This window comes from Podarcis vaucheri (genome assembly GCF_965113315.1).
Source record: "Podarcis vaucheri genome assembly, chromosome: 2".
In the NCBI taxonomy this organism is placed as follows: Eukaryota; Metazoa; Chordata; class Lepidosauria; order Squamata; family Lacertidae; genus Podarcis; species Podarcis vaucheri.
Genome location: NC_138760.1, coordinates 87,654,383 through 87,676,196, shown reverse-complemented (window position 1 = coordinate 87,676,196; position 21,814 = coordinate 87,654,383). Strand labels below are relative to the sequence as shown.

General features: G+C 40.5%; 1 protein-coding gene and 1 long non-coding RNA gene across 12 annotated transcripts in view; one reads left to right on the top strand and one right to left on the bottom strand.

Moving 5' to 3' along the window:
* Nucleotides 1-21,814, top strand: part of ERC2 (ELKS/RAB6-interacting/CAST family member 2) — a 529,811-nt gene that overhangs the window by 188,106 nt on the left and 319,891 nt on the right. For all 11 annotated transcript variants that reach the window (XR_014216005.1, XR_014216006.1, XR_014216007.1 and 8 more), the window contains one exon: nucleotides 11,356-11,523. Coding sequence is in view for 3 of the 11 variants with exons in the window: in XM_082209373.1 (XP_082065499.1) it covers nucleotides 11,356-11,523 (168 nt within the window). In the remaining 8 variants the exon portion in view is untranslated. The remainder of the gene's footprint in view (nucleotides 1-11,355; nucleotides 11,524-21,814) is intronic.
* LOC309525531 overlaps nucleotides 1-21,814 on the bottom strand; it is a 382,776-nt gene that overhangs the window by 349,835 nt on the left and 11,127 nt on the right. The window lies entirely within an intron of this gene.

Below are 21,814 nucleotides of genomic sequence, written 5' to 3'. Positions count from 1 at the left end.
AAAACCACTTGGGAGGTTTGTAGTCTTGTCCCCCCGCCAGATTTACAAGACCAAGTTTATACTTTGGCACAAAACCCCCTAATATAACTGCACCATTTAGGAATCCAACGTTTTAAGAGTGCCAGGAACAGGTACGTAGTACTGTAAAATAGTGTAGTACCCAAGATGACCCTTGTGTACATGAATGTTTGGGAAATTAGATACAAATGATAATGTTTTATTGGGCAATGAAATACAGTCAAGAGTGTCTGTTTCCTTTCATCGTCAGCAGCTTCTACAATCCTGAGCCCTGACATTTGTTCCAGCATGTCCCTGAAATTAACATGATTGGGTGTGTGTTTAGACATTGCAAGTGATGGTCTGAATTGTCGTATCACATTGCTCTCATGCAAAATTCAGAGGTTCATCTCCAACAGTTTGCTGACCTCACTTTTGGCAGTGTCTTGGAACAGGGCTGAAGTCAATCCTGCGGTGCTGAGGATCTTCATTATATTCTCTGTGGGAAATGTATATGCTTACACATCAAGCTGGGAGTTGTGTTTTCATCAGTGCTTAACTGATTGCTGGCCAGTAGGGCAATGATGAAAGTGCTGAAGCTAAATGAGAGAGTGCCATCATTGCGTCCTACTTTCCCCGAATGCTCTTAGGATGGTAGCTGCTCATCTCGTTCATGGGTTCCATAGCACTGCTACTAACTCTGGCTGTGCATAGCTAAAGTAGAGGCAGGTTTGTACCAGAGATTGTTGGCCGTGTTGCAATGAAACAAAAGCATAAACTCATTTGAAGGCCTGTCCTAATGCCACATGAATCAGTAACCTAAGAGCTATGTTATTCATCAGCTCAAAGACTGTTTCCTGGAATGCCCTTTTTCTTCTATTATACTACTTCCCCCCAATCTTTCCCCATGAGGTGCAGTTGAGTGTTCTGACAGCCTCTTTCAAGATGATAAAATACCAAAAAAACACAGGCTCCAGTCACAAGGTTATGCCTGAGGGGGATAGCATAAACCCCACCATCAACTCTTTCATTGTTCTTACTCTTAGCTGACTAACGTAGGCAGGGTTGTGCTGCTCCTGGGGAAAGACCAATGGAGAGAATAGAAGCTGTGCTGGTACAGTGATTTCAAGATTAGTGCCCAAAAGTAGTCTCTCCCCTGCCCCCATATTCCATTGTTAACTTTGGATCTAAAATATGCCCCCTAGATTGCCCCGCATTACAGGCTTAGACAAATATTTGGACTGGCTCCAGTTAGGAAAATTAAGGAAGGGTCTGTGCTGGGTGTGGGAAGGACAGATAAACTGACAATTTGGAGTGGCAAATTTGGCTTCTGAGGAGCTATTGCACCAAAGCGGAGCCCATATTAGCCAAGATAGCTAATAGAAATAGTACAATAAAAGCGCATTTCTGCTGCTTCTTAACAAAGGAGTGACTAGTAGTAATTATAATGGGAAGAGGGGACAATCATAGACCTTTGATATTTGTAAAAATCAACAAGCTAGTAATATTTTCATTAAGGTTCCCGCTTTAGCTAGGTTCCTTTGCCTTAAATAATTACCTGCCATGAAGAAATGTCGCAGTTGAAGCTGTCCCCATTCCTTGCCTGGAACAGTTTCACTGGCGAGTTTTCTGCTTGTTTCGATCAAGGCAGAGGTTCTCAGTTGAAAAAAAGTTCGCAGTTGTTTATGAAATCATCTCCTGATTTGAAAGGCTTATTTTCTAATATTGTAACTTTGAAATTAAGCATGACTCTGCATCAGGTTTGCCATTCTGTGCAGAAAATTCTGCCAAACAAAATACTTGGGGACAGAAGTTGCAAACATAGTGCGTGGCTAGTCTTGACAATTTTTTACACTCATGCAACAATTGAAAATGGGGCTCTGATTACTAGTAAATTAGAAAGTGCTTTAGGATAGCTTGCCTATCCCTAATATGTCTGATGAAACAATGTTTTAGACTGAAGTTTGTGCTGTAGTGGGGGTGGGGATGTAGACTAGTGACTATAATACTTGTTTGAATATTGCGACCACACAGAAATAAAGAGGCCAGGCACGAGATTGGGTGAACTGGATCACATTTATTTACTTGAACCCAGCAGGGGACATTGGTGTAGGATACTGATTGATTGCGCAGAACGAACAGTAGGTAAACCAACCTTGCCAAAGCCAACCTGCCTTCAGCCCCACCATTTCAGGTACGTAAGGAGGCCTACCTGCTTCACCAGCCTTCTGGGGCCCTACAGCTCTGGACAGTTATTACAGGTTAGCTCCAAAGCAGCTCTCTACCATGCCGGAGAGTCCCATAGCCCTGAAGGCAAGTCTTCAGCCATAAAGGAATATGCTCACCAGACTATAACTACCTCATAACTTCCACAGCCCAGTGTGTCCAATTAACCTTTCTAAAGGTTTCCCCCTAACCGAACCCACCACCAAATCTGTACAGAGTAGGCAAAAAAACCCACCTCCAAGGTCAGTCATCTGATAGGCAAAAAATTCCTACCCTGGGTGGGAATTCAGCTAAGTTTTATGCACAGTAGACCCATTGAAATGAATGAACTTGACTAAGTTAGGTCAATTAATTGTGTAAAAGTTGAATGCCACTGTCATAAATGGTGTCCTACAGTGACTTTACCGGAGGGTGCTCAAAAACTGAATACGCCAAAGGAGAGCGGTGTGGGCTTGTATGACCTCATATAACACAACCGTCCCTGGTCAGCACAGTGTGTGTCCACATGTGAAGCCCAAACACCATTCCCCCCTTTTCCAAATGGCTGCAAAGGCTGCTTGCTGCCCCAGTTGCTTCAGGCATGGTGGCAGCAGGATTGCAGCATGAAGCAAACTAATTCAAATATCTTGTTCAAATTTTGCACAAGTAACATAAATTAGCTTATATTGTAGATTGTATACCTAATTTTAAAGTGTGTGTGTGTGTGTGTGTGTGTGTGTGTTTGTGTGTAGAGGGAGAGAGAAAAATTTTGATTGGTAATATACATTGTTTGATCCTATGTGTGCTTACTAAGAAGTAAGTCCAACTGGGTTCAGTGGGATTTAATTCTAAGTAAGTGTTTATAGGATTTTAGTGTATCTTAACACAGCCTTAGGCAGAAGATGGCAGTGAATTCCATTTTTATTGGCACTTGCTTTTCTAAAAACAATTTGAAAAATTATTAGAGACAGAATGTTCAAAATATGAGAGCTTTTCCAGGATTGATGGTTTTTAAAATTGGTTTTGAGTATTTTGAATTTACAACTATCATTACATTGTGAAATAACATTGACTCATGAATGACCTGCTTCCTTTTGCTGTAATTCAAAGAAATATTATGACAGCTATAGTTTTATAGCAAACATAAAAAACAGTGAGGTAAGTTCAGTGAGGTAAAGCTGGTGTTGGAAGTTTTATTAAGAAAAAAATATTCAAGTATTAACACATGTTACTGTTCCCAGAGGTGGGTTTTTTTTGAGGGGAGGGGGTCTAGAAGTAAATTAAACACTAAATTCTGGCTTTGGGGTTGTGGCTTAAATCCATCTATTCTTAATAGTACAAAAAGCCAAAATGTAAATTTGAATACATCAAATTTCTCAGTGCTCAATATGTTAAATATCTTAAAAATCAGAAGATATTTTGCTTTGCTTTTCTAGTGCTATATTGTATACTGAATGATGCAGAGAGTAAATTCTTCAAGTGGAATGTTGCAACAATCCATTGCCTCTTACTCAAAGTAAATTGCCCTTTTGCAATTTGCTTCATAGTGTTTAAGATCAGGAGGTACCGTATTAAAAACAACAACGCAGAAATAGCACTTCTATATTAAAGATAAAATTACACCAAAATCCAATTCCTACTTCCCTAGCATGGAAACATATTATTAAAAATTGTTCTTGGCTGCAGCTCATGGCTAGCTAGGACAGAGCATAACCACAAACCATGTTTGGATGACACACTAAGTCAAATTGCAAGAGCTCCTTAGATGAAATGAAGAGACCTAAAATAATAAAAGTGCTGAGCAATAAGGTTTTTTTTTAAATTAAAAAACCCCTGTTAAAATACTTTGTATAATTTTATGTATAATATTTTATGTATATATGAGATGAATAGGGGCCCCATATATCCTAATTTACAGAGGACAGTCCTGTATATGAAGGGAGTCCTTTGTTTGATGGGGCTGTCTGGCCCAACCAAGTGCAGTTGAAAGAACTGTAAGAAGAGAGAGCAGAAGGGTCTGGAAGTTGCCCATCAACAGCCAACACCTGGAATGCAGACTGAACAGGCACACCTCTGATCACAGGCTTCCGTCCTATGCTGAGATGCAATTGTATTTCCATTTAAATTATAGTATTTGCATCTGTACATATAAATTTGCACACATAGCTTATGCAAATCTGTTTCCTCTTCTTTGCACACCTTTTTTTCATTAAAGAACTGTGCTGCAGTCTTCAGAGATGTGCAGATTTTGGTGGACACCTACGTTTTGATTTGGTCTAGGATGTGCAAATTGGGTGCATTCACATTAAAACGTGAGCCAAACAAATTTCTCTGCTATCCTTTGATAAGATCAGGTGGGTATAGCAGTGCATTGACTTGTATCAACTTGCTATTTATCAGAGACACAATGAGTTCAGACTAAACAGCATGAGTAGCCTCTGGATGTAAAGAAGGGTTGGATCAACAGATTTATGGCTTCCTCTTCTAGCCAGCTGCTGAAGGGCCATTCTATATGAATTGTGGGATTTAGCCCAATGCAGTATGTTCTGTATGAGGCACTCAGGGGCTGAAATTTCCTAGTTTAACATATATACTAATGAAGTCTGAACTGGAAGAGACTGATCAAGAAAAAGACTTTGAAGCAAAGGCTTTTTTTCCAGCTGGAACTTAGTTCCGGTACCTCTCAGGTGGGCACCATTGCCATTATAAGAGAACAAATGAGGCATTCATGGTGAGTTCCGACACCTCTTTTTCTTGAAAAATAGCACTTCTTGAGACCATGGTAGATAGTTTGATACAGATGTTGAGTCAGTATATGGCAGCTGTGAAAAAGATGGATTCCAAGTTAGGGGTCATTAGAATTGTTGTTGTTGTTGTTGTTGTTGTTGTTGTTTAGTCATGTCCAACTCTTCGTGACCCCATGGACCAGAGCACGCCAGGCACTCCTGTCTTCCACTGCCTCCCGCAGTTTGGTCAGACTCATGTTGGTAGCTTCGAGAACACTGTCCAACCATCTCGTCCTCTGTTGTCCCCTTCTCCTTGTGCCCTCCATCTTTCCTAACATCAAGGTCTTTTCCAGGGAGTCTTCTACACACACATACACTTTTCAGTTCATACATGATGTGGACTGAGGAATATAATTCCATGTGTCCTGTGAAATATTTTTCCTGAAATCATCTTCCTATTTCATAAGAATTCCTTATGGGAAATCAGCCTACTACTTATCATGTTTTATAAATTTGATTTAAAGTTTACTTGGTTAGGCTATTGGAGATTAGCATTAGGCTGTTGGAGATTATCATTTCAAATTTGGTACAATTCCTCAATGAGCCATATTATACTAGCAGTTTAGTAATTATATGTTTAACTTGCAAATATTAAAATATAGTAATAGATTGGATATCTACTTCTTCATTGATTTATCTACAGCTTCTTAGTAGACCATATTGTAGTAGTCTCCTGAGTTCTATTAAGTCATACTCTTTCCAGATCTGAATATTCTCAATCCCCCCCCCCTCAATTTCTTCATTACAGTAAATACCTGTATGCAGGGAAAATCCTGGACTTGTTTGCCTTTGTATATCTGCCAGATTTTGAATAAACTGCTTTACACAGGGGTTCACTCAGATGGCGTCCAGATCTTTTCTACTTGGTAACTTTCCCAAAAGAAATAGCAAAATCTTTCGAGAATTCTATAATAAGCTCTACACCTTTGACATCTCAGCAGACGAAAAGATCAAAGACAGGTTACGTTTCCTCACATCTTCAGTTAGGTTGAGTAAAGGAATTGTAGAATAAGAAGGTCCTAGGTGTGCATAGGATTTCAGGGGAACATGAGAATATATATTTTAAATTCTTTATGCTTGTTTTTGTTAAGCAGGTTGAATGAAGTAATGTACAACAATGTACCTTTCCAAGATCTTGGGAAATAGCAGAAATTATTGTTGTTCATAAACAAGGGAAAGATTTATTAAGCTTGTGTTTACCAGGATTTTAAGATATGGACTATCATCTAGGCCAAAAGATGAAACAAGATATTAGGCAGATATATTGTTAAAGATTTATTGAAGGTATAAAATTCCATGCACATACCTATTGATCTAAGCTATTTAATATACTCCATTTAGAATCAGAAGGCCTACATGGAGCTTTACTTTGGATGTGGAAAAAGCAGTCGATCATATGAAGTGGAACTATCTGTTTCAAGTATTATATAAATTTGATCTAGGGGGAGAGTTTGTTGCATGTATCAAAATGATATATGCAAAACCCATGGCTTATCATTTGGTAAAAAGAGCAACTCTGAAACTTTTAATTGTCTTGGAGATACTCATCAGGGAGCTCCACTATCCCCACTATTGTCTCCCATAGCAATACAGACCCTAGGATGTGGTTATCTGAATGAGTTCTCATTAAAGGGGTGAAAAATGGGGAAGGAAAAGATTGACTCTATGAGACTCTGTGGAAACTTTTAGGAATTTAGTAGAACTATTCAAAATGACTCCTCCCTTCCTTTGGAAACAATGGGAGGTATGTTTTAGGATTAGACCTGTTCCTGAACTGGTCAAAATCTGTGCCTAGTCCTCCAATTAGTAGTCCTAACAGTCCCCCTTTCAGCTCTGCTGATGTCAGAGCTCTGACATTGATTGGGCCAGAGGATAAGAGATTGTGGCAATAAAGGGCCAGAGGATAAGAGAAGTGGCAATAAAGGAGTAATCTGACACCAGATCTCTCTCTCTCTCTCTCTCTCTCTGATGTACATTCATTACTCATTACTCATCATTCATCATTGTACTTGTATGCTGTCTTTCTATAGTTAAAACCATGCTCAGGGCAGCTTACAACATAAAAAATACATAATTATAAACTTAACAGAAGTAATCATAAACATATCAAAAAGTATACAACTAAACTGAACAATTTCCACATAAATCATAATAAGATATAAAAACAAAGATGCTGTGGAGGCCAATTCTGGATCCACATGTCCTTCCACAGTGGGGACATTGGGTCCCGGGTGGGAGTTGATCACTGTGTGGATATAGCAACAATGCCACCCCGCAAACTCCCTAAACATCACCTCAGTAGCCTCAGCTTTTGTAGCTGGAGTCAGTCAGGAACTCCGCCCTCTCAGTCCAGGAGAAAAAAGGCATGCAAGGCCTTCCTGGAATTACAGCCAAGATGGTTTCTGATGCAGGAGCAATCTCTCTCTTTCTGACTATCCGGGAGCAATAAAATAGCCTATCATTTATGCTTAAAATCAGCCTTGGCACAAGATGGATTCGGGCTTCTTTTTAAGTATGATGTATGATTACCTGTCTTTTCTCCCACCCTTAACTAATGGCAGCTTGAGGAGAAAATTTAATTTTCATCTATCTATCTTTCTATCATCTATCTATATCTATATCTATATCATCTATCTATATCTATATCTATATCTATATCATCTATATCTATATCTATATCTATATCTATATCTATATCTATGGAAATTCTTAATTTGAATGAGGACTAAAAACTTGCATTTCTTTAAAAGCATGAGTTTTTAAAGCTTGCTTTTTGAGCCAAGAACTGTGCCAGAGCAATTGGGAAGTGTGAAAGCTGATTTCCACCCTGCACATTAGTCCAGAAGGTGTGGATCGCTTCAGTTCAAAACTGGAATGTACAAAGATCGAATTCCTCATGCATTCTTATTCTCTCCTTGTGCGTTAAATAGGCAAGAATTCTAAAAGAAGAAGCCAACGCGCCAAACAGCTTTTCCATACAGTACTTAACTTTTATTTTGTGTCAAAAGTGTGCCAGGTGCTTTTCGTAACCTACTGCGTTGAATTCTTCCTGTGCGTCTTACTGAAAGATGTGTGATTCTTTCTTTCTTTTTTAAAAAAGGAAGGAAACTAACAATATTATTGCATTGAGCTTTTGCAAAGTGAAGAATGTCACTCTGAGCCGCTTTTCAGTTGACACATCTGCATGGCCAGAGATGAATTAAGAAATGACGTAATGCTTGCTTAGTACATAGCTGATGCCCATATTGGAAGTGGCTGGATCCAGTTCAGGCAAAGGTAGTTTGGTTGCTGGGAAAGCCATTCCCTCTACCCTACTCCATGATTGCATAAAGCTGCAAGGGAAATTACAGGCAGGGAGAACCACCAGCATTCCCCATCTCATTTGTCTCTTGAAGAACACGTCTGCATACACAAGACCACACACAAGAGTGCGCGTACAGACTAGTTGTTCCCTAGTGGTATTGCCATACCCATTGCTCTGCCAGGTTTCAACCATGAGTATGCTTCGTAGTGTTTTAGGAAGGCAGCTGTGCAACAGAACTAGTACTGCTTACAGCTGGGAAAATAAAGCAAGCAAATGCTGGACTATAGCTGGGGGAATGTGAGCTTCAAAATCAACTGCTGCTCCAACTTCGGTCCCATTTGGGCTTGCAGAGACAGGCAGCAAAGAGAAGTGGGCCCCTCCTTCCCATGAGATAAGATAGGAAGTTTTGGATACCTTTAGTGTATTGGGGGGGGGGACGCGGGTGGCGCTGTGGGTTAAACCACAGAGCCTAGGACTTGCTGATCAGAAGGTCGGCAGTTTGAATCCCCGCGACGGGGTGAGCTCCCATTGCTTGGTCCCAGCTCCTGCCAACCTAGCAGTTCGAAAGCACGTCAAAGTGCAAGTAGATAAATAGGTACCACTCCGGCGGGAAGGTAAACGGCGTTTCCGTTCACTGCTCTGGTTTGCCAGAAGCAGCTTTGTTATGCTGGCCACATGACCCGGAAGCTGTACGCTGGCTCCCTCGGCCAATAAAGAGAGATGAGCGCCACAACCCCAGAGTCGGTCACGGCTGGACCTAATGGTCAGGGGTCCCTTTACCTTTACCTTATTAGTGAAAAAACGCTCAGTAATATAAAAACTTAACAAATTTGAGGTTTTTTAAATAATAGTTATAAGATGGGTTTCATCAAAATATGGTAGCTTTAATGGTTAAATCTGGTGTGTTTAGAATACAGACAGTTTAAAGCTCCAAGTGATAGTATTCAAAAATAATAAAAAATTAGGCCTTATTTTACTGTCGTGGTTATCCTCTGAATACCAGAACATCTAGCTGGCATGAATAAGATCACTTCTGCCTGAACATTTGCTGGCTTCCAGCACACATTTTTTAGCTTGCTGTATGGCATTTCCAGGCTGAGTCTGCAGACAGGTGCCTGTTTCTAGAAGCTTTGATCGGCTCCAGAGAAGGGGTGTTTGCCATTCCTGCCACCTCCTGCCTTGTTGGACTTGTCACCCACTCTGCTCTTGTATCTCCTGTGGAGCAAAACTCAAAGCCTGCTCATTGCGGAGCTTTGAAAGTGACAGATACCAGCCAGTTTGCTTCCAGGTCCAATTCAGAGTGCTTGTTTTGACCTTTATAGTCCTAAATAGCTTGGGATCTTGATTATCTTAGGTAGTATGTTTACCCCCATGCAGACCCTCCCTGCAGGACTGAAGATCTTTTCCAGCAGTTCTGCTCCAGGCTCCATCTTATGTAATGACCAGATTAGGCTCTACTGGGAGCCATGCCTTCTCTGTGGTCATCTCACGCTCTGCCTTGTTGTCTTTTTGGTGACAACTGAAATCTGTGTGTTCTTTTCTTTCATATTTTTATTTTGGATGCCATTTCTCCCTAGTTCTGTGGACTGTGGTGATTCTCCTGCTGTTTTGTTGATTGATTGATTGATTGATTGATTGACTTGATTTTTTTTATTTGAATGCTGTTTTTACTGCTTTATTTTGAAATTATATGAATAGTACAGTAAAATCATTTAAATAAAAATAAATAAAATATTTCCTGGTTGAGATCTGGTAACCATGCTTGGAAATCTCTGTGAAGAGTTACACTACAAAGAAGAGGGAAAAGAGAAATATATGAGGCTTTCCCCCACCACACAGTCACCTGATGGGCAACTGAAACTGTAAATTTTTATAAGCCTTTGAAAGTTGGGTTTTTGTTCTTTTGTACAAGAACTATTAAAATAAGTGGCCTTATAGTCATAGGTGGCACATATTAATTTTCTAATATCATTGTTTCATATGAACGCTTGTCTGTTCTCTTAATAATGAAGCATTAATTTTTATTCACAGATGATGCTGATGATATTCTTATCCAGAATCATGTAATAAAAAGAAAATATCTAAATGTCATTGAACTCAGTGTACATCTTTCCCCCAGTGTATGAGGAAATGAACTCAGCCATTTCAAGAACAGGAAGAAACATGCATCATGAGATCTAACAGATCATCCAAATTAGTCCCAAATTGACTTTCAGAAATAGATTTGGAGAGCTTTTTGTTCAGAGCAAGTTTAGCATCACAAAACTCGCAACGGAACATGGAATAAATAAGGCTTCACACAGCTCCCCCACCCCTTGAAATATGCTGCTTTCAAACCAATAAGCAATAATTAATGTGAATATTCTCACCTGATTGTGCTTTTCTGTGTTTTAAAAGATCAAGGTAGTATTAATATGTAGTTAGGACAGCTGTGGCATGTGAAATTGGGGTGCTGCAATGGTGCTGCCCTCCTAGCTGCAGAAATGTTGACACTTAACAGGACTGGGAGGGGGCAGGATGAGACCTGGTGATTCTCTCACTGTTGCCCCTCCACAATCATTGCAACTGAGAGGGCAGTGGTATAGTTAGACCCACCTCACATATTGCAGCTGAGTTAGAGTGTTGGACTAGGGTTCAAATCCCCACTTAGCCTAAAAGCTCACTGGGGGACCTTGGGAAAGTAAGTGGAGAACTGCACTGCAGAATTCAGATAAGTGTGAATTTTGAAGGATGCCTATTTTCAGTTCATGTATTGTTCAGACAAGTGTGCATTAGGCAGGTTTACCTTTAAAGGAGCACTCAGTTGCATTTGTCCCTCATCCCTATGCCCTCCCAGACATGATTTGCATATTTTTTTCAAATAAAAAAACAACGCAGAGAACTACAGGATTAGGATGGTAAGTGCTCAGCAACCTGTAACACTGTATGGAAACCACAGCCTAAAATGTGTCTTATAAATATTTTAAACAAACAAACAAACAAACAAACAAACACAACTAAATCAAAAAATAATGCCATTTTAAAAATCTATTAACACCCCCACATGTTCATATTTTATTATAGGTTGATGCCTTGAGATTACGTTTAGAAGAAAAAGAAAGTTTTCTTAATAAAAAAACCAAACAACTGCAAGACCTCACAGAAGAAAAGGGAACTCTGGCTGGAGAAATTCGAGATATGAAAGACATGTTAGAAGTCAAAGAAAGAAAAATCAATGTTCTTCAAAAAAAGGTAAGTGGCATGACAAGGCCCATTAGGCAATCAAAGAAATTTTTTTGATGGCGATGACAAGATCAGGGGGAAAGTAAGTAGAAGCACGGGAAGGCGAAAGTGTTATAGTCAAAATGCAGTGACCACAATAAAAAAACCAAAATTTTGGAAGTGAGAATGGAGAGAATCTACATTTTTATAGACTGATTTCCCCTCTTACTTTTTCTTTGTAGTTCATCCATACTTCTTACACTTGCATGTTTTGAGGGAAGTTGCCATCAAACCTACGATCTTAGATGGTCTTATAAGTCATTGCAGTTCTTTTGAGTTCATCTTTCTCCCAAATGAAAGTTTTCCCAAAACAGTCTGTTGCTTCAGTTTGGTGACAGTACCTCTTCTGCTTTTATTAGCAAAGCAATTTAGGAGAAAGATGAAAATTTGCCCCCTTCCATCCCCCACCCAAAAATATTTTTCTACTTCTGCAACCATTGTGGTGCCCTTGAGCATGTGGTGTATCGTGTTGTTTCTTAATAGCTCCATTTTGACTACAACATAATCATTATAATTTAACAATTGAATTTGCTATTAGTTTAACAATTTAGTTTAACAGTTGAATTTCTATAATACAAAATGCATAATAAAACAAAAACAAACCAATAACCTCCCTACCGCAAACACATGTAAAGAGCCACAGAATGTTAATTATTCTGGTTGAAGGGAAAAGTTTTCACCTGGTGCCTAAAGATATGTAATGAAGGCACCAGACGAACCTCCATGGGGAGAGCATTCCACAAATGGAGAGCAGAAAAGGCCCATTCTCTTGTTGCCACCCTCCTCTTGTGGAGGAGGCACATGAAGAAGGGCCTCAGATTATGAATGCAGAGTCTGGGTTGGTTCACATGGGGGGAGACGGGCCTTGAGGTATTTTGCTCCTGAGCCGTTTAAGCACTTTGCATTGGGCCAAGAAACTACCGTAATTGGCAGCCAGTGCAGTAGGACCAGGGTCAGTTTAATATGCTCAAACTCTCCTGCCCAAGTGAGCAACCTGACCACCGAATTCTGTGCCAGCTGAAGTTTCCAAACCATCTTCAGAGGAACAAATAGAGTCCCACTTCCATGTTATAATTTGTCTCAAAGTGAAATCCAGCATATTCTTGTGTGTGTTTTCTGTGATCAAGAAATTGTTGGGAAACGCATTACTCAAACAAATTATAGGTGTATATGTTTAAGATGGGAGGCTAAAAACTTGCTTACTTTTCAGGAAAGATTTTCATAATAGCACACACAAGTCACTTTTTTTTTTTTACTCACATGTTCAAACAGATGTTCCCTGCAAATCTAGTGCTTTAAATGGTATAGTAAGGATAAAAGATCAGAAAAAATGTTATTTGGAGGGAAAACTCCCAGGTTATGACTATAGTTTCCTATGTGGCCTTTAGGAGTACGTGATTTATTTTCAACAGATGGTGTGATAAATTCATTCACAGATGATTTATCTGAAGAAAGTTTTAGCTGAAACATTATCCTCTTTCTCCTCCAATTGTTTAAGTAAATTCATATCATTATACTATAAAGAAAACGTTCACTGTTTATTTTCCTTAGGTCTAGTGTGCAGTCCCCAAGTTAGACATTCAGTAGTTTTCCATTTAAAACTGCAGTCTTCTTTCTCTTTTTATTTAAAGCAGCATTAAAAAATTGGTCTCCTTACTGAGTCCATCAGCATTTAGACTGATTATAGAACATGCCTTCCTTTTTAAAAGCTGTTTCCTCTTGGCTTTATCCAGAGAGCTGTCTCTCCCTTCCCCCAGCACCCAGTAAATTATGCTGTCCTTCGTAATTTCATATAGTGGCACAGAGGCTTCCTTGTCTATTTAATGTTATGACATGCATTTTTTTGAAAATCTGCTGTATCCCACAGTCCTGATCATAGAAGGACTTCTGTGGCCTACTGTACCGTTTTTGGAGATGCTGAAGATAATTTTTTGCCTTAACCTTCTGATGAACCCTTCCAAATTCTGATCACAACTGACTTTGGCAACTCTCTCTCTCAATTTTTATTGAAAAGCTAACTTCTGAATAATGCTAAACCAGGGGCCATAGGTCAGTGGTGAAACACCTGCTTCGCTGAAGAACAGCCTAGGATCTCCAGTTAAAAGATCAGGGAGCAGATAGTGGGTAAGACCTCTCCGCCTGAGAATTTGGGAAAGCTACTGCCAATCAAAGGGATGCGGGTGGCGCTGTGGTCTAAACCACTGAGCCTCTTGGGCTTGTTGATCAGAAGGTCGGCAGTTTGAATCCCTGCGACGGGGTGAGCTCCTGTTGCTCAGTCCCATCTCCTACCAACCTAGCAGTTCGAAAGCATGCCAAAAAAGTGCTAGTAGATAAATAGGTACTGCTCCTGTGTGAAGGAAAACGGTGTTTCTGTGCGCTGCTCTGGTTTCGCCAGAAGTAGCTTAGTCATGCTGGCCACATGACCTGGAAAAACTGTCTGCAGACAAATGCCAGTTCCCTTGGCCTGTAAAGCGAGATGAGCGGCGCAACCCCAGAGTCGTCTGCAACTGGACTTAACTCTCAGGGGTCCTTTACCCCCCTTTTTTTTACTGCCAATCAGAGTTGATGATGTTGGACTAGTGGCCTCCCTGGTGCGTTCATGTGCCTCATCATCTTTTAAAAAACCCCTGCAAACCATGGGTTTATCTTACTAGGGTTTCCCTCTCATTATTTCTTTCCAACCTTTAACCTTCTTTCTTTATATGCTTCTGTTGATGCCATGGTGTCATGTAGCACCTTTCTGAATGCTTCCTTTCTCCCAGTTGGGTAGAGATCTAGCAGGATTGCTTCAACGACAGAAGGAAAAATCTCTGTCCAGTACTAAAGAGGGCTTCCAAGACAGTTTTGACCACAGAGTCATTAATGCCCACAGAGACCTATCCCCTGTAATGAACAGGAGGCTATCTATCTCAGTTTTCTCTACACTGATTGGCAGCAGCCTTCCAGGATTTCAGACAGTATTCTTTCCCAACTCTACCTGGAAATGCTAGAGATTGAACTGTCAGTGCTACAGGTGAAGGATGGAATGTACAATTCTTAGATGCCTCCCCCCCCCCTTGACTGTGTTGCCTCTGAATAGTATGTTAATGTCAGAAGTGCAGTTTAATATTCCCTACAGGTGCTTTGGCATCAGCATTTAGTGCTATGACAAACTGGACATGCGGCTTACATGTTTGTGTACAATCTGGCTGCTCTTTCATCTTATGTGTACCTGTTTAGCGTGGAAAAGTATCCTTTCCAGTAGTGGTACCTTTTGTGCTTGCAAACAAGGGAATCTTCTGAAACTTTTTATGATCAGCTTTCTTTGTGTGGGACCCACTTGTTCTGGTGGGACTCACTCACAGTGTTGCCCGTCTCAATACATAAGTATGGATCCTCCTTCCCCAGAGCCCCCTGCCAAAACTCAGGAATAATTCTCAAAGGAAGAATTTCCAAAACTGATAACTATATAAGTTTCTTACATTCCTTGATTCGTTTGGCCTTTGCGGATTTATGGACACTATAGCCTTAGTTTTGCCACTGTGTTTTGAAATGAATGTGTATGCAAACATGAATGAAAGTGGAGGATGTTGCTATTAGACTTTTTTTTGAGCATAAGAAATTTGGGGAAATAGCTGGAGGCAGACTTTTGTTTTGTTTTGTAGAGGATAGGAATGTGATAATAAAAAAAGGATTAAAATAGTACTCACTTTCACCTACAAAGCTTTCCACATTAAATTATTATGGTTCCCATACTTAATGGCTAGAGGCTCATAACTAATGAAGTGCTATATGACATATTGCCCTAACCTACAAGCCAATTAGAGTTAGCAGTAGGTGTCATAAAACCATAGCTATAATGTAATGTTTGGAATTGGAATGCTTGGACTGAGCCTTGTATGCTTGGTAGGTACTGCCCTGCTTGGATTAAAACTGAAGGTATGTGGCCCAGAGTCAGTTAGTAAAATTCTATGCCAGAACAACATGTAGTTCTTAAACTTGGATTAAACTGTCAAACAATTTACAGCAGTGTTAACTTGGGCTTGAGTGCTGCTGAGCAATCTTCATTCTGTGTTATTACCACCCACTGTAAAAAGAGGTGACTTTTGCAAAAAACAACAACCCCAAAACAAAACAAAACTGTCGGGAGCTCTGATTAGAGCAGGCTCCCTGCGTTTACTTTTGACTTGGAAAAGTCATCATGAGATTATTCTAGCTCGTCATTAATGTCAGAGGACAAATCGTTCTTACGAGTGCACCCCCATGTGGTAACAGCTGGTATTTACCATGCCAAGTGAAAGTCTGTGTGCAGACTTCCGCCTTTGAAACACTGTGGTTGGGGGTTTTCTAAAAGCCATTGCCTTGCAAGTGTCCACACCTGCAAGCTATGCAGGTAGCATGAGCAGTTGCTAAATTATTGTCATCTGTACATGCATAGATACGTCCTCTGTGGCTAGTGCTCATTTGTTCCTTTGCTCACACCTTTTTAAATGCCCTCTGTGCTCCCCACACCCTGCTGCAAGTTTACGGATATACCGGAATCTGGGCTGCATCCAAACTAATGCTGACATAGAGTAGACCAATCAAAGTTCATGGTTCTGGGTTAGCTGTATGTACAGTGGCACCTTGGTTTACAAACTTAATCTGTTCTGGAAGTCCATCCTTAAACCAAAGAGTTCTTAAACCAAGGCGTGCTTTCCTATAGCCGCAGGGGACTCAGTTTACAAATGGAACACACTCAACATGTTCTGCTTCCAAGGCAAAGTTCACAAACCAAAACACCTACTTCTGGGTTTGCAGCGTTCTTAATCCAAGTTGTTCATAAACTAAGTTGTTCTTAAACCAAGGTATGTACCACTGTACTAATTTCAGTGGGTCAACTCTGAGTATGACTGATATTGACTGATACAACCCTCTCTGTATATCCAAAATCTTCCCTTGTTGTTGGCATCTGTCTGTCTTGGGAGACAGGCAGCTTCATGACTGCTTATCTTTTCCCTTTTGGCAATGCACTTTGATTATGCTCAGAAGCTGTCTGTTCTAGCACAACACATAACTGATTGCAGTGTCTGTTTTATTGCAAGCCACTTGTGGTCTGGTATGCTCAAAGCCCTGACACCAGACAAGCAGAGAACATCACACAATTTTATTTACTGAAGGAGATGCAGTGGGAGGGGGAGTCCTTGAGACTTCTGTTATACCTGATCCCTGTTCTACCAGTTAATTCCACTAGGGTTGTTGAGGATTCTTACAAGGCAACAAACAACAGCAGGAGATTTGAGATGTACAAATTGGGTACACCTCAAATCTCTTGGACTGCCACCATAAGCAAGCAATGATTGCAACATGAAGTTGATAATAACTTTGGGATTTTGATAAACTTAGTGGGATTACATAATAATAATAATAATAATAATAATAATAATAATAATAATATGCTATGGCAGAAGCCTGTTGTCTTTGTCCATGGAGTTTTCTTGGCAGGGATACTGGAGTGGCCGGTTCCTCCTCCAGGTGGATCACGTTTGGTCAAAACTCTCCACTATGACCTGTTCATCTTGGGTGCCCTGCTCGGCATAGTTCATAGCTTCTCTGAGTTATTCAAGCCCCTTCGCCACGGCAAGGCAGTGATCCAAGAAGGGGAATAATAATAATAATAATAATAATAATAATATGCTCACTGGAAGGACAGATCGTGAAGCTGAGGCTCCAATACTTTGGCCACCTCATGAGAAGAGAAGACTCCCTGGAAAAGACCCTGATGCTGGGAAAGATGGAGGGCACAAGGAGAAGGGGACGACAGAGGACGAGATGGTTGGATGGCGTTCTCGAAGCTACCAGCATGAGTTTGACCAAACTGCGGGAGGCAGTGGAAGACAGGAGTGCCTGGCGTGCTCTTGTCCATGGGATCACGAAGAGTCGGACACGACTAAACGACTAAACAACAACAACAACATGGCAGAAGCCAGTGCCTTTCCAATTGTGTTTAAATACAGGAGAGAAAGAGGTCACGGTGGTTCCGCCCACCCTTTTAAAGAGCAAAACATTAGTGAAACTTATTCAACTTCCAAATATTGAAATATTAGTATTCTGATATATTGGGAGGGGGGGCAACTTCTCATTTGAGCTTAAGTTCAAACTACTTTAACCTGGCATGGTAAATACCAGCATTTGAGTGTACTGAAAAGTGATGTTTTGACATTTCCCCCAAGCATATTTTTTTTGATGGCCTTTTGCTCATCTTTCTGCTTATTTTCAGCTCTTTTTAAAATTTAACTTGCCAATTTAATTTCCTACTTAATTTGACTGGCTGTGGTGACACGTCCTGTTCTGCCAGTAGTGGAGCAAAGCTAGGTCTGATGATGATGATGTCATAGGCTCCCATAAACAAAATCACACTTGGTGCCATAATAAGAAGTTAAATGGCAATAGGAGGCAGGGTCCTGGGGGAACTAAAGGGTGCTGAATAGCACTGAAGGAAGAGTGAGTGAGATTAGGGGTGGCCTGTGGAATTGCTGCCTCCTGCCTCCTCCTCCTCTTGCTGCCAGTGCACCCCACCCCTACCACTTCCACTGTGCCCCGGCTCTTGCCAAACCCGACTTGGGGCTTTCCCCCAGTCATTACCACTCAGCTTTTCCTCTGGACAGGGGAGCCGATTGGCATTGTGGCACGCAGGAATTGCATGGCAGAAAACCCTCTCACTGGCAGGGGGTGGGGGTGGGGTGGAGCACCATCTCTTGCACTTCTGCCACCTTAGGTGAGCGCTTCACCCCGCCTCATGGTCAGGTCGGCTCTGGGTTAGATGAATATATTTCTGGTAAATCAGCAGCATTAAGTATGCTAATTTTGAAGCATTCACTAATGTCAAAATTAGTGAATTTAATTACTGCCCTAAAAAGATCTGCACTTTCACTGACCTTTACAGCTGTGGACACATCAAGTATGTGGCTAATTACTGTAACACCTTTTCTTGTTTTGCATAATAATAATAATAATAATAATAATAATAATAAATTATTAGTTATACCCTGCCCATCTGGCTGGGTTTCCCCAGCCACTCTGGGCGGCTTCCAACAAAATATTAAAATACAGTAATGCATCAAACATTAAAAGCTTCCCTAAACAGAGCTGCCTTCACATGTCTTCTTAAAGTCTGGTAGTTGTTGTTCTCTTTGACATCTGGTGGGAGGGTGTTCCACAGGTTGGGTGCCACTACCAAGAAGGCCCTCTGCCTGGTTCCCAGTAACTTGGCTTCTCACAGTGAGGGAACCGCCAGAAGGCCCTCAGCGCTGGACCTCAGTGTCCGGGTAGAACGATGGGGGTAGAGATGCTTCTTCAGATATACTGGACCAAGGCCGTTTAGGGCTTTAAAGGTTAGCACCAACACTTTGAATTGTGCTCGGAAACGTACATAAGCAGGAGCTGCTTTGAGTTGAGGGAAGGATAAAATAAATTCCTTTTCAAGCACAAGAAGATTGATGTGAAGACAAAATGTATGTTTGATATAGTAAACCTAAAATGGATATTTCAGTCTGTATTTAACTATTCAGTTGAAGTATGGTATGACTTGATTATTTCTTTGAAACCTATCTAATATAAAATCATAAATAATTTTAGGTGTCTTGATTATGGTATATGATGTGATAGTTCATAACTGTCATCTCACTTGTCAGACATTAACGCGTGCTCCCAGCAACACTTTCTCTGTGACATTTTGGTGTTCGCAAGTTCAGTACAGTGGTACCTCAGGTTACATATGCTTCAGGTTACATACGCTTCAGGTTACAGACTCCGCTAACCCAGAAATAGTACATCGGGTTAAGAACTTTTCTTCAGCATGAGAACAGAAATCATGCTCCAGCGGCGCAGCAGCAGCAAGAGGCCCCATTAGCTAAAGTGGTGCTTCAGGTTAAGAACAGTTTCAGGTTAAGAACAGGCCTCCGGAACGAATTAAGTACTTAACCTGAGGTACCACTGTACTGTCTAAGCTGATTTAAAATACAGGGTGAGATGTGACTGAAGCCATTGTTGAAGGTCCATTGATTTGGTAGGTCTACTCTTGAATATGACTTGGGCTGCAATCTTACCCCCACTTACCTGGGAGTAAGATGTGGATGTGTGTATAAAACATTTTATGTACACTACTTAGAAATTCTGAATCTTAAGCAGTACAGTATATAAATACAGTACCTGAAGTAAATAGTCCCAAAGGACTTATAGCATGAGCCAAACCATATCCTCTCAAAAGTAGGCTGCATATCACCTATTTGAAACCTTATGAATGAAAATTTGAATTCATGTTGAGACGTTTTATCACCTGCACTAGAGATAGGAAATGGGCTACTCATTTCATTACAGCAGCAGCTCTCTGGTGTGTCAAAAAGAGAATGATCTTAGCTCAGGTACTAGAGATCCTTCAGCCAGAAATAACAGAAAATGAAAACCTACAGGTAAAAAGAAATGGCAGCTTCAAAATATATAGTGGATCTATTGTGTGGGTGTTGGGGTGTGTGTACAAAATGAGTCTCATAGGTAAGTTATGGCAAAGGGTAGGTGGAATAGAATCTTAGTTTTCAATGTGTTTTCAAGGTGTTTTATTGTTGTTTGACTACCTGGGCTCCTTCGAAAGGAAGAGCGGGATAGAAATTTAATAAATGGATTTTTGAATGGATATATATATATATCTTCTCAGAGAGGAGAATTCTGACAAGATAAAGTATAAAGTAGAGTGTACCTTATTTGTTCTAAAGTTGTAGATGACTATTGGATTGGGGACTCATTGTGCAGGATGCACTGATACAGCTACAGCAGCAGCGATGCAGACCAGCCAGTGCTATCCCAAATTTTTGCCTAGTAGGTTGTAACGTACCAGCTTTGTGAGCTTTATTTACTGGGGCTTGTATTTATAAATTGCTTCCAGTTTCCCCCCCATTTGTGCCCCTTCTTTGCTCAAGTCAGTATTGTGCCTTATAACAGCCTGGGCTGCTCACAGGGGCACAACTGGCAAGGTCCATTACCACACATTTCAAATATAACTGCTGTAGCTGTGTTTTGCTATATAAGCCCAGAAATATATTTATATTAAAAATAAGTTTTATTGAAGGAATTGGATTTTCATTGTTGCCAAAACTTGTCGCGATTACCTTCTGCATTTATCTATGTTTGTTCATCCATTTTAAATTAATTAATTCAATATTTTACACACCACCTTTCCAGTGGTAATGGATGTTCAAGGCGGATTACAGTAACAATATTAACAGCTGAAAGGCAAACAACATAACAATAAAAATAAGAGAAGGAGCCATAAAACAGCAACAGCTGTAACACACACAAATATAAAGCAGCAGCCTCTTGAACAATGTAAATAGATAAAAAAATAGCAACTAAACTCACGTCTGAAGTAGATTAAAAGCTTCCTGGAATAAAAATGTTTTAGTGGGATATTGGAAGGCTAACAGAGAGGGGGCAAAGCAACTCTCCCCAGGCAATGAGTTCTGAATCTTGGGCGTGGCCATGGAAAAGGTCTCCTGGCATGTTCCAGAATGAGGTTCAGCTGGACATGAGAAGAGTCTCTCTCCTAGATTTTAATACTCAGGATATTAATGTCTTAATGTTAGCGATCATGCATTCAACTCACTGTCTTCCATGTGAAGCCTCCAGTTACCCAGTGGTTTTTTTAAATATACCGTATTTTTCCGTGTATAAGACTAGGTCCCCCCCTTAAAAATAATGTCAAAAATTAGGGGGCGTCTTATACACAGGGTCATCTCCCCCCATTTTCTTAAATCTGAGTCCCCCCCAAACAGGGGGCGTCTTATACATGGGGGCGTCTTATAGATGGAAAAATACGACGGTATATTGAATCATTCTTAGAAAGGTATTACCCTTCACATCCTTCATTTGCATTATTGCTAGATGTGGACAGAACCTGCTGTCCAATTTGGTCAGATTGCTTCGATAATTTTCTTATCGCCGAGTTAATATATGTGGTTGCAGAATGGTCTGTTTCACTAGGCAGAGGGGAGAAGAAGGCCATATTCAAAAGTGAATCTGAACCTTGTTTGCTTGAATATACACTTGAATATAATTTAAATACTTAATCAGATTCAATTCTAAGATCAAAGTGAGCTGGGCTGCATTCGGATGTCCCATTTCCCCCCATTTTGGTTCTGAAACGTTAGGAAAATAGTACCTTGGCTGGCCTCCACTCAACCTGAAAGCTGTGGAATGCATCTATTCCCTATCTTCACAACACTTATGGCCACATTCATAACTTTGGCAC